This window comes from Pinus tabuliformis, chromosome 8 (assembly GCF_031772625.1).
Source record: "Pinus tabuliformis cultivar Carrire ecotype Pingquan chromosome 8, CPIR1, whole genome shotgun sequence".
Classification (NCBI taxonomy): domain Eukaryota; kingdom Viridiplantae; phylum Streptophyta; class Pinopsida; order Pinales; family Pinaceae; genus Pinus; species Pinus tabuliformis.
Window position 1 is genome coordinate 679,562,329 of NC_142294.1, and position 14,035 is coordinate 679,576,363.

At 39.8% G+C, this 14,035-nt stretch overlaps 1 protein-coding gene across 1 annotated transcript; it reads right to left on the minus strand.

The window, feature by feature from the left end:
* Positions 1-276: 276 nt before the first annotated feature.
* Positions 277-4,037, minus strand: LOC149237408 (MLO-like protein 6). Its single transcript, XM_089369263.1, has 15 exons — positions 3,909-4,037; positions 3,718-3,775; positions 3,312-3,463; positions 3,099-3,215; positions 2,931-2,991; positions 2,607-2,695; positions 2,425-2,499; positions 2,223-2,311; positions 2,051-2,100; positions 1,918-1,958; positions 1,647-1,820; positions 1,519-1,554; positions 1,363-1,430; positions 1,142-1,206; positions 277-680 (listed from the first exon to the last, which is right to left on the minus strand). The coding sequence occupies exons 1-15, from the start codon at positions 4,035-4,037 to the stop codon at positions 277-279; spliced, it is 1,608 nt and encodes a 535-aa protein (XP_089225389.1).
* Between the last annotated feature and the right edge of the window lie 9,998 nt (positions 4,038-14,035).

Genomic DNA, 14,035 nt, shown 5'->3' on the forward strand with positions numbered 1-14,035 from the left:
AATTTCAATTGAAAGTATTTTGACATCACACATGATTGCTAATTTGCATACTGCTGCACTCAAAGTATTTGACAAAATCCATTATAAAGACAATTCCTTCTCTAGGAGGAAGAAATAGAACAGTTTACACGCCTTCGAGGACCAATCTCTTTAGTTCACCCTAGCCACCCGTAAATCATAGATGGTATGATATGGAACAAACATTTAAAATCTGAGAAATGAAAAATTTCTACTACTTACGTCAGCGACTTTTTACTGGGGGGATTTTTTTTGTAGTTACTTTGTTCCCGGCGTGTCAGTGATCAAAACAGTTTCACTGGGCTGCCCAGGATATTGAGAACATGCAACAATTTCCAGATTTGACGTTGCTACAGGATTTGAAATGGGATTTTTGTTTGTAGATTGTAAATTATCCAGGGCATCCATTTCTACATGTGATGCTTCATATTGTGAGTAGTAACATCCTGCTGAGATTTCTGGAGTTTCAATGTCTTCTGTATTATCGTCTCTTTGAAGCAAATACAATGGAGAAGATCCATGGCTTGCAGTTGTTGACCCCTTTGAAATCCAGAATATGAATTTCTCCGTATTTTCTGGCTTTTCTTGGCTTTTTGTTGCCATCTCTTCAATGCGTCCGCTATCTGTTGTTGAGATTTGGCCTTCTTCATGTGAGACCCCATCTGCATAGTTCATCCAATCAGTTTTGACAGAACAATTCTCTGTCCTTCCGGTTTAATAATAGTATCATTAATTTCACCAAAAAGAACTAAGCAAAAGCTTAATTTAAATTTCGGTGTATATAAAGTAGAAAATATTATACCAAAAGTAACCACGTTTCAAGGTATCTATTGTCTCCCCAGTTAAGCTAGGGTAACAACAGAGTGATCATAATTGCTGTCTATTGCAAAATCTTACTGAATAATCCAAACAAATAAGTACTGTAGGCACGAAACTTAGCATAAAAAGTGATATGGATTATTTAGATATATTTTTTTGGAGAAAGAAAGAAAGTATTACAGCGGTAGAATATATCTCAGTAATATCACTGGGCCATTAGGTATAGTTTTTAGAATGTTTCAGTTTTAATTTGTATTCTGGAACAGCTAAATTTGACTTTATTTTAAATTTAGGATGGAAAAACTTGCCTGTGTCACAAGTGCATAAAGTGGCAGGGTGACATAACTACATACCAACTGCACAACAACCCTGAACATAAAACACAACTAACCCATGTAATCATTGCTCAATTCAAAATATGACTGACATCAATATTCTCCTTACCTAATAGTCATAGCACTATGCCAAATCAACATGAAAACAGGATTGGATCATCTGCTCTTAAGTAATAGTCCACGGACTTACCCAATGACGATTCTGATTATGATGCCATAAAACCTCTCGTGGAAACAAGATCCAAAGCCAAACTGCCACTGCAAGCATAAAGTGTGCTGATTGATACCATTGTAAACGTAATGATTCTACACACTAGATTTTATTATTTGCTAGCATAATGCTTACCCATATCCACAATAAGAAAGCAAGCTGAAAAGCGTTCTGCAATAACCATCAAGTCATCGTTAATATAATGAATACTCATTCTCCCAGATTCCGGAAGTACAAATTGACAATGAAAAACCGCCTGATACCTGAAACAAAGTGAAATGGATCAAGGAAAGGACAAGTTGAGGGCGATCGAACCAAAACAACTTATTCGTTGGCTGCACTATTGGAGTTCCTTTGACTACAATTTGACTTCCTTCAATTTCTGAAGCCATATCTGATATAATAAGTTGCAGCTTCATTCCAACGATCAAAACTATCTGCAGAATGAAGCATGTAAACGCTGTAAGTCTCAAGAAGTCAACCAGACAACTTTCCAAGATATTTCAGATTAGTTTAAGATTTTCACACACTTACAATCAAGGGAACAAAAGAGAGCCATAAGTATGCATGCCACTCTGCTCACACATAACACATTCCATCAAACCAGAAACGTTAGGGGCAGAAACAAAATCAAACTTTGGGAAGAGATCAAGTTGTGAAGACTTACTATGTACATTGATAAGCAAAAAGATCATAACAAAAACCCACATAGGAGCGCTGCAGATAATGCAATAAACAAAGTGTATTAGGTAAAAAAGCGATGTTTGGTTGGGAACGACAACCAAGAGAGAAAAAACCACATTATCGTGGGGAAGACCAGAGGTTTTCTGCAGACCAACCTGATTCCAATAACCCTCTTGAAGTCATTAGCCATTGACCTCTTGATATATTTATGAAAGTCAAATTTGTCCATGTCTGACAAATGAGCCTGTGTACAGTTCAACCAAAGAAAATTTGCAAGCCTTAATCAGATGAATGAAATTGGTGCTCACATAACCAAGATGAGTTACAAAAAGATAATTTGAAGATATCCAGACATACAATAATGAAGCCGTGGCGCAAGGTCTGGTAATCAACTTTCCTTATTGACCGAAAGAATTGTCTAAAGAAGCAAATCTGCAAATCCAAGAAAAGTCAAATACTAAACCGGAAATAAATATCCATCAGATTGCATCCAAAAGAGAAACTAAGTTATATTCCTGTAAGATCTGGTCATCACTTACCACCCATTTAAGAATTGGTGTTCTGCTCCAGAAATTCATATGACGCTTTACAAATGGAGTTTCATGGGCAAATCTGAACCTTGCAGGATCTGCTTGCACCAAAAAGCAAACAGGTAGCTGCTTGCAATTAGAAACAATGTTCTTGACACTGTTCAAAGCGTTTCCCAATTCCCAATTATTCTTGATGTGCGCTCTAATATTTCAACCCTAAATCGTTTTCCAGAATGCCCCAGTTAAGAATTGTAAATTACTCAAACTACTCAACCTGGTTTGAGTAATCGCTTTTCAACATAGCATACGTAAGGAAGATTGGAAACAACTTACCATGTGAAAACTGATAATCCAATGTTTCTATCTCCCTCTCCCATGCTTTCCAACGCCTCATCTGGAGACGAGAACGACTTGAATGTTTCAGCAAAACATGATTCGAGTACATGAAGATACCCAAGCCATAATTGAAACTGAATCATATTGGAGAAAATCATGACTTACTTTTGCTCTTGCTAGGGCGATTGTTAGGATACTAAATAACACATGGAGAACCGCCAATGTAAAGATGAAGATGTGGAGCTGGGTCATACCGGTTAGGGAGACCAGAGGATACTTACCCTTGAATTAAGAGGGCAAGGAAAAATTTATCAATGTAACATAAATATCTGGAATTCATATCAAATGGACAACACGATCCCTAATTGCAGCGTTTACCTGTTTGGAACAATTATCGCTACCACTAGAACCTGAGACATTCTTCTCACAGGGAAGCATCGTATAGGCTATTTCTTCTGGTACACAAATCTTAGAAATGGGACTCTGTCCAGCTGTCAGTAGAAGCGAGATGACGCCCATAAGCATCAGTTCTGTCGTACAAAAATGTAAATTTCAGATGGATAATGTCAGCCAATGTGCCGAGATGGAATCTCATGAAAATGGTAAAAGGTAAACTTGCTAGATCTTTTTGTTTACATTAAATTCCGCATTTCAATGCTCTGCGAACCGCAGTACAATCAATGCTAATTAATGTGAAACTTATTTTATGAACCCTAACGTATTGCATGAAGCTTAGACTTGAACAATCTACCTTCAATATCCAGATAAACGACAACAAGCATACCTGCTTTCAGCTTTTCAAGTGCTTCATATAGGGCATTCTTGTGTCTTCTATATAGCCACTGAAATTATAGTCACAGAAAACTTTGTTATTGCGGAACAGAATTTCAATTCAAAACTTGAAGTCCTGCCAGAATACCAAATCCGAAATCGAGGTAGGATAATGAATCGAAGTGTGTGTTGGAAAAAACTTACAGTTCCGACAAGATGAATAGCGTGCTCAATAATTAGGGAGATGAGCACAAAGGCAGAACAAACAACGACTACTGCCCAAGTTGGAGTTTGCTCGAGAGAACGCTCATTACTACCACCACCGACTGCCATATTCTTCTCCCACACTTCTCAGAGATTTCAGTATTTTAAAACGAATCCATTAATGATAGAACTCGAATATCGTCTTCCTAAATACGGAAATCTCCTATGTAATTAAATACAAACGGTAGATGGAAGACAGAATACTTGGTCAAGATCGTACGAAATTTGCATCTGGGTTAATCAAAATCGTACGAAACTTGCATCTAGCGTAATCACTAAACGACACACAAGTTGCTTGACATCTATTAATTTTTGAAGAGAGGAACGCTCGTCAACACGGACCACGGTATATTAAATTGATCGATAAATTGACTTGCAAGCACAATAGCCATCGCACAACCTACGAGAATATCTGGAGTTGTCTTTAGTGCGACTTTTTGGAGATTCTGGTAACGGAATCCGGTGGAAAAAATTGAGGTTAAATCTTGATTTGTATTATTTAAAATGGTTTTTTAACTCCATATTTGGATTCAGTACCCTGAAAAATCCCTCGGACGCTTTGATTGTGCAGAAATTAGCTATCAAACTTGCGATTTCAATAAATTGCTGCTGGATTTTAGAGAAATTTGACCAGAAAAACTTCCAAAAAGTCTCACTAAAGACAACTCCGAATGGAAATGTGCACCTGAATCTCAAAATGAAAACGTTGACCTCCGTCGGAGATGGAATTGTAACACAAGTTATATGAATGAACTCCATCTCACTAGGAATTTGGAATTTCATACGTAAATTGTCAATAAACAGTGTTCTAAGAAATTTCGTTTTGTCCCCCATCGAACGGTGGGTGTCTGGGCCTTGAGTTCGCGAGCGCTTTCGAGAGTCAAAAAACCGACAACCATAGTTAAAGACATCCATACGCCCCCGAGATGTGCAATGGGTGCCCATGTTTGGTTAAAGGCACATCTCGGGCGCCCATGTTTGGTTAAAGGTGACTCAGATTGGAGCGTTTGGTTAAAGGCGACTCGGAGGTAGATGTTCGATTATGTGCGACAAGTTGTCGATTAAAGGCGACAGGCAAGAGCACACGTTGTAGTGGGCACGGTGGACGAGTGCAGGCGAGTCACTAGGTAGACGCGCGTCGAGCGACCCAAGTTGGGCACCTGGGTGGGTGAGTGGTCGGGCAAGCGAATCGCCCAAGTGTGCGACGTGCTAGGCAAGTCGAGTTGCGATGTTGGATGATGGGCAAGTCGTGTGGTAGTGCGATGGGAAAAAGCAGCGGACGACACGGCATGGGCGCGAGCAACTTAGCAGGCAGCACGGGCGAGCTAACCCGTGACCCACCCAAGCGACACGACAGAAACATACGACAAACATTGATGGAGAAATTACAATGGCAAGTCAATTGCAGTCATACAGAAGAGCCGACCCATGGAGACAAACGAAGGGACGCGTCGGTTCGTATGTAGGGACCACACATTAGCGTATAAGTAAGGATGGCCGAGTTGTGAGGAAAGCAAAGAAACACAAGATTTCAAAGCAAGGACAAGCGAGCAAGGGCCCGAGGCATACATGCGAGGTGCATGACGCAAGACCGGAAGTATTGCTGGTGCCAAAGTTTGGGCTTTCGTTTGCGCACGTATTGCAGGTCGGGGGGGACAGAAACTTGGGCACGGGTTGCTGTAAAAGACCCGCGGGTCACCCAGACCCAAGACTACTACAAAAGTGGTGCGGTTGGACTGGCAGACCCGAAGTGAGTGTGAAGGGCACTACAAACAACTGAGTGTTGTTTTGTTATTCGGCACACGGTGGTGAAGCGGTCGGGTAACAGGTGGGCACAGGTGACCCGAGGGGCGTTGTAACCCAACCGAAGAGCGTGGGCGGTGTGACACGACGGTGTGTGCAAGTCGACATAGCAGGCTGGGTAGTGCAACACAAGAGTTAGGCAGAAGTGTGCAAAACGTTGCACGACAACGGTGGCAGTTCAGATAAGGTGTGTCAGGATGCACGATAAGCTGGCAGGTGTGCAAGGTGGGTGCACAATTCGGGCTAGAAGTGTGCAGGCCAAGATTTTGAAGGTTTCACGACTTGTAAAATTATTTGTACAATTGAATTATAGGATTTATTTATATTGGGAAGACTCAAGTTATATGGGAGTTGCCCCTCCCACATATGGTACATGTGTTTATGATTGTTATGTTATATTTCTGCTGAATATAAACTGATGAAAGATAATTGAATATTTTCCACTGCATAATAAATATTTGTGATAAAATTGGTTAAGTGTTGAAGTAGGCGTAGTCCGAGTACTTGAGTATTGATGAAAAGAAAAAGTACAGTGATGCTACACCCGCCTATGTGGTTGAAAGACTACCACAAGGGTAGGGGCGTGACAGTTGGTATCATAGCCCGTTTTACAGAAAGTGGGCTTTGGTTGGAGAAGAAGCAGGAATACGACAGGTAGTGGTTGCAATTAGTATTGAAGCTTTGGCACTGTGTAGTTGGTCACAGTGCGACATTAAGGAATTTGGAATGGGCAAGACTACAGTTCATGGATGAAAATGAACAAGGAAGTGTATGGTCTTAACATGTTCTAAGGCAAATTTGATGGCAGACAACATGGAGGAACCACAGGTTGCAGGTGAGTCAAGCATGAGTCTCGAGACAATTTTCATGAACAAGATATTGGATCATTTGGATGAGATAACTTCAAAGATGAGTGCATTGGAAGCCGAGAATGCTGAACTTAGAGATAAGTTCACGAAGCAGGAAGAGGCTCATGAGAACCTTAAGGTATGATATGAGTATCTTGAGTGGGAGTATGGGAAAATTGCGGGTGAAGTCAAGAACTTTGATGCAGCGAAGGATCAAGGATTAGAAGAGATCACGAAGCTGTGGGAGAGTCTTGATGAGGCTTTCAATAAGAGAGCCATTTTGAAGAAATAATTGGGCAGGGACTAGTTGGAGGAGCTTCCCACATCAAAGTCAAGGAACTCGACTCATATAATGGGGTAAGGAGCGTAAAGACACTTAGTAATTTCTTATGGGATATGGAGCAATACTTGGAACGCGTGGGACTTACTAATGAGGAGGCCAAGGTGAAGGTTGATGCTTAATTCCTTACAAAGGATGCCAAGATGCGGTGGAGAAGGAAAGTGGACCAAATTGCACATGGTGAAGCTGAGGACATCTCTACTTAGGAAGAAATGAAGGAAGTTTTGCAAACTCACCTTAGTCCACAAAATGAGACTTGGGATGCAAGGACGAAGATTAAATACATTAAGCAAACAGGGAGTATGTAAGCATATCAACGGGAATTTGCAAGTGTGGTCTTGGAACTACCTGATATGGCAGAGAAAGACAAGGTGTTCAATTTCATCAATGGATTGAAACCTTGGGCACACAATGAGGTGAAGAGGCAAAAGATCAAGACACTTGAGGAGGCATTTGTTTCGGTTGATAGGCTGGTGGACCATTATGATGAAGGGACTGAAGAAAATAAGAAGAAGTATGATCAACCGAAGGAGAAAACCACAAAGGAGTATCATTCAAAAGTAGGTGGAAAACTAAAGATGAAGAAACCTCTAAAGTGTTGGTTGTGCGGAGAAGAGTATACAGTGAAAAATTTTCCTTGAAGACCAACTATGGAAGCTTTAGCACAATCTGATGGAAATAATAAGGAGGAACCAATGGTTGGGTTGATGCAGATATTGGGTGTTGCAGCAACAAGAGATGTTATCCCAGGGAGTGATCCTGAGAGGAAAAAATTGGAGTATGTGGACATGAAGGTTGGGTAAGGCACTTTACTCACTATGGTGGACAGTGGTGTGAACCATAACTTTATCAAGGAGGAAGCTACGAGGAAATTTGGGTTGAAGTTTCCACCAACCCAAGCTCGTTGCAATGAACTCTCCACCGGAAAAGGTCATTAGCATAGTAAAGAATGTGGATGTGCGCATTGGTGAGTGGTTTGGGAATATCAACTTCACGATAGTGCAAATGGATGACTACGAGGATGTTTTAGAGATGGAATTTATGAATAAATATGAGGTTATGATGGTGCCACATATGAAGAAGCTATATACTTACGATGGATGGGAGGATGAACCATTGGGGTACCTACCGTGGCAACTGTGACAACTGGGTGTAAATTGAAAGTAATGAATGTGGAAGACATCAAGCGAGATGAGGAGGTCTATGAGAGGTTGAACCGTGAGGAGGAAAAACTCATGGAATAGGGACAAATTATGACATTGTCTAATAGTATGTTGGATTTGACAGGCCGGCTAGAGGCAATGGAGGCTAGAAGAGATGCGAAACTAGAGGCTCGGGAGGAGAGTCGGGAAGTATACATGAAAATATTGGAACAGGAAGATCCTGACAGATGGATTGAGTTGTTAGAGAAGGAGGATGGAGATCATTCGGCCTTCCCATCCCCTCCCTCTTTCTAGACTAGCATGGGGATAAGGCTCATTGTCTTCTTCTCATGGCAGTGAGTCCTCTCTTTGACATGATGAGCAGACACTTTGAGGCGAGATGGATGTGATTGACAGTAGGATGCGATGATAGTCATGATGATGTGAGATGCATGCATTTTTGTGAAGGAGATGTTATGGTTGGATTAGCTACCCAACTAATCACCATCACAGGGGGATCCATCACATGATGTTCTTGCAGAGTTGGACAAGATTTGAGCATGGAGTAGGTCAGGGGCAGAGCTATCTAGGTGTCGATATATGGATATATGTCTTAGAAATGGAGGTTGTTGAGATGGTTTTGTTGAGGATGACAACATTTTTAGTGTGGTCGAGGATATCAGGGCTTCAAGTTGGCGATCGTCCAAGAGAATCGAAAAATCGATGACCACAGTTAAAGGTGTGCAACAAGTGCCCATGTTTGGTTCAAGGCGACTCGGGTTGGAGAGTTTAGTTAAAGGTGACTCAGAGGTGGATGTTTGGTTATGTGCGACAAGTCGTCAATTAAAGGCGACAGGTGGGCACGCACGTCGTAGCGGGCATGATGGGTGAGTCACTGGGTAGAGGCGCGCAGGGCGACCCGAGTTGGGCGGGGCAAGCGAAGGGCCCAAGTTTGCGACGAATTGGGCAAGTCGAGTTGCAATAGTGGACGAAGGGTGAGTCGTGTGGTAGTGCGACGGCAAAATGCGATGGATGAAACGGCATGGGCGCGGGTGAGTCGACAGGGAGCATGGACGAGTCGATGTTGGACCCACCTAAGCGACACGATGACAACATACGACGGGCAGCGATGGACAAATTACAATAGCAGGTCGACTACACTCATATAGTAGAGGTGACCCATGGAGGAAAATGAAGGGACGCGTCGGTTCATATGTAGGGACCGCACGTTAGCGTATAAGTAAATATGGTCGAGTTGTGGAGAAGGCATCATCAAGCATTCGACCAAGCAAAGAAACACAATATTTCATAGCGAGGACGAGCGAGAAAGGGTCTGAGGCATACAGGTAGGGTGCAGGAAGCGAGACCGGAAGTATTATTGGCGCCAAAGTTTGAGGTTTCGTTGGGCGCATGTATTGCAGGTCAGGTGGACAGAAACTTGAGCGCAAGTCGTTATAACAGACCCGCGGGTTACCCAGAACCAAGGTCGTTGCAGAAGTGACGTGGTTGGACTGGAAGACACAAAGTGAGTGTGAAGGGCATAGCAGATGGCCGAGTGATGTTTTGTTGTTTAGCACATGGTGGTGAAGCAGTCACGTAGCAGGTGGGTGTAGGCGACTCGAGGGGCGTTGCGACCTAACCACAAAGCATGGGTGTTGTGACATGTCAGTGTGGGCAGTTCGACATGGTCGGCTGGGCAGTGTGACATGACATTTAGGTAGAAGTGTGCAGAACGTTGCACAACAACAGTGGCAGTTCAGGTAAGGTGTGTCGAGATGCACGATAAGCTGGAAAGTGTGCACGGTGGGTGCATGATTCGAGGAAGAAGTGTGCAGGCCGATATTTTGAAGGTTGCATGGCTTGTAAAATTACTTGTACAATTGAATTACAGGACTTATTTATATTCGGAAGACTCAAGTTATATGGGAGTTTCCCCTCCCACATATGGTATATGTGTTTATGATTGTTATGTTTTATTTCCGCTGAAGATAAACTGATGAAAAATAATTGAATGTTTCCCACTGCATAATAAACACTTGTGATAAAATTGGTTGAGTGTTGAAGTAGGCATAGCTCGAGTACTTGAGTATTAATGAAAATAAAAAGTATGGCGGTGTTGCACCCGCCTATGTGTGGTTGAAAGACTACCATAAGGGTAGGGGCGTGATAGTGGGGGTGCCATATGAACAAGTGGAAGTCGACATGGAAGCCCAAGACATGGGTGTTAATGTTAATTCCACACATCATTAATGACTACGAAGCATGTTAGGCAAGCCTCATTAGGCATGACATGGGTGAACATTCTGGAGAAGGTCTTGTGTATAACCGGGTTGGTCTTGGCAGTAGAGCACATTTGAAAGTGTTGTGAGATGGGGGATAGGAGTGAAGGGGGTGTATTTTGTTCAGGTGAGCATGGAGGATTTCCACTCAAGCCACTCTTGTTTTGTGGTCGATCGTTGTGTAAAGCAAGCAATGGATGGGGGAAGATTGGTGTGGTGTTGGCTCCTAAAATAATGTAGATCGTTATATGGGACCCTGGTTTGCGACGACTTATGGGGTACAGAACGAATTTCATATTGGTTAAGTGGTTTGCGAAGCACGAAGTTGGGTTCTTATTCTGCTTGGGTACTAGGCTATCAACCCTCGCCTTCTCGCAGGTATATCTATTTTGTTTACTCTTTGTTGGTTTCAGTTGTTAATATGTTCTGTATGTTATGTTTGGATTGGGCCCTATTGTATGTTTTAGTGTGGATAAGAGGGTCTATGTAACTCGGTCGCCTTGGCAGCATTGTTCAAGTAGTAGTTTCTTTCACTTGATTTTGTTGGTTTCGATTTTCTGGTGTTTTGTTTTTATATTGTGGTTTATGTCATTTTGGGGCCTTGGAGAGGAGGGTGGGCAGATAAAGGAGCCATGTGACAAGGTCAACGTGGTCAATTGTATCATTCAACATTATCAAGGGGAGAATGTGTTATTAGGTGGTGTTTTTTTGTTCGTGGAGGGGCATTGTTTTGATAGCTTGGAGGGAGAAGATACTTGTGCCCGTGAGGTGACAGACAACAATGTTTGGCTTGGTCAGAGAACCTATGGTGGAAAACTAAAGTGGGGCATGGGTGTTGCAAGGGTTGTATATTTCTGGACCAGAGGGCGCATTTGTGCAGTTAGTCCAGATTTTGGTTGGAAGAGGAGGTGGGGGGCCAAGGATATCCTCAACAGGAAGGCCATGCTTCATCAAAGAGGATAACCCGAGAGAGGGGCGGGTCCAAGGGGACAGGGAGTTGTGCATCATGTTGCACCACAAGATGATGGGAAGGAGTTGGAGTAGCGACAATATGCCTCCCCTGGGCATGTGGACCTCCCTCGACCCTTTGATTCCTTGGAGGCCCAAATTCATCAAGTGATAGTAGAAGTTGTAAAAATGGCTAGAGATAGACACAATGACCATAATGAGGTCATTAGTTTCATGAACCATATGCAACATAATTAGTGGCATATTCTAAATCGGCTTGTCTCCCTTCATAGAGGTCAGAAGTGGCTCCAAGAGTGGTTGGACAACTTTGAAGGGAGAATGGCACATATGGACTCCCATGTACATGAATCATTTCACCACCCTGTCGATGGTGAGCCTGATAACCTAGCTCTGGGTACCATGGACATAAAAACAGATAGGAGTGAGGCATATTTTGATTTGAAGTTGTGAGTCACCACAATGTAAATTTTTCATGAATTAATAGAAGTGGTCTATTTACAAAAACAAAACAAAACAAAAAAACTTTTTGAAATTATTACCTTGGAAATTCCTATTCTAAACTCAGTGTTCCAGTTTTGAAATTTCTACACTGAACTCCAGTATTGCATAAATATTGCTTCCATTTTCAAATAATATTAAATCCTAATTTTTATAATTTAATAAGGTTTCATATAAATGTTTAATTTGATCATTTACTTGTGTTGAATTCTTTACTATGCATTGTTTCTTAGAATAATATTTAAAGGCTTTCCTAACTATTTTATGTTTTTGGAGATGTTTTAAAAATTTTAGTTGAAATTTTGTGAAATAATTTTCAATTAGATTGTATTTTTTTTTAATACATAAATGGATATAGTCTACTAAGAAAAAAAAAAGAACATTTGGATTGTACAGAGTTCACTAATCAAACTTGTGATTTCAATGCATTCCCCTCTCAAATTTTAGACAAATTTAACCAAAAAATATGTTGGGAAAACCTCCAAAACATAGAACAATTAGACTGTAGAAATATGTAATCTAAATTTTAGTCATTTAATAATCTATGGATTCTGTATAGGTTTTAACAATTTTTTTAAAATAATTACACTATGTAATGTTGAGTGACAACAACGCCTAATAACTAACACATCTATGTAAATTAAATAGTTGGTAGATGTGCTTAGACATTATAAAATTGACCTCATAATACATCTCACATTGCCAAAATTTAACTAAATTATAAATTTATTTAAATTATTATTATTATGGTGAATTGAATATATATACATTTAAAAAAACATGTAACAAGAATTTTATGAAAATTTTTAAGCTTCATGCAATATTTTGGACTAATACTTTAGATTACTAATACCACATACCCAAATAATCATACCTTATATTCATATGACATTTTTTAATTAATAATTTATTTAATTTAAAAAACAAAAAACTATTTTCAAAATAATTCTCAATATTTAATTTATAATTATTATTAAAAAAATATGAAAATTATTTTTTTCATTCAATGAAAATTATTTTTTCCATTCAATAAAAATTATTAATAATTAAATTTAAAATTTAAAAACATAATTTAAAAAATAATAATAATAATAATAAAATAAATCCTTTATTTTATAAACTAAATAACAATCTAGTCTCCTATGTAAAAACAACATCATAGAAAAAAAGAAATATTCACATTGCTGACAAATAAATTTAAATTTGTAAATAATATTAATTTATAATAATAACATGTGTTCAGTCAAGTTCCTGTATTCTAACATTTGGAATAAGGAAAAAGAAAATTTTTAAAATGCATGGCCCTTGCGTACACTTTGCCCTGTACATTGAATCGCTACACAGAAGGTGACATTTGAGAATAAGAAAAACATTTGAGAAATTCAATGTCCACGCAAAGAAGCTAAGAGCTGGTGGATTGCTGACGACGAGCGGTGAGAAGAGGTCGTCTGGATGAGCAAGAGACGATTACGGTATACCAATGCTTAGACAATGCCTCTAATGGCGTTTTGCTGGACAATGACTTGCCAACGTGATTTGGAAGGCGTCTAACTGAGACGGCGGCAAATGCGAAGGATAGTTTATTTACAACGTCATCAATATTCTAAAACATGTCATCAATATAATATAAGAATAACTATTTTCATCCGGTTTCCGATCTTTAAAACTAATTGAATTGTGATTTCTTGTTATTTAAAATGAGTTTTTAATTATATAAACTAAGGAGTTGTTTTTAGTGGGACTTTTTGGAGTTTCCGGTGCCAGAATCCAGCGGAAAAATTTGAGGTGAAATCTTAATTTGTGTTATTTAAACTAGTTTTTTGACTATATATATGGATTTAGCACTCTGAAAATCCCATAAGACACTTCTATTGTGCAGGGCTTACACATCAAACTTGTGATTTCAATGAATTCTGGCGGGATTTCAGAGAAATTAGACCAGAAAAATCCACCAAAAAAGCTTCCAAAAAGTCGCACTAAAGACAACTCGTATAAACTAATGGCTTAAAAAATAAAACTCTGTTTCTACGGATTACATAGTCTAAACTTCTTATATTTGTTAGTTATTATAAAATGATGTGAGAAAAAAAAATTAATATATAATTATAAAGTATTTAATTATTTAATTTATAATTTTTTCATAAATTATGATAAAAGATTTGGCAAAATTGTGATTTCTTGTTATTTA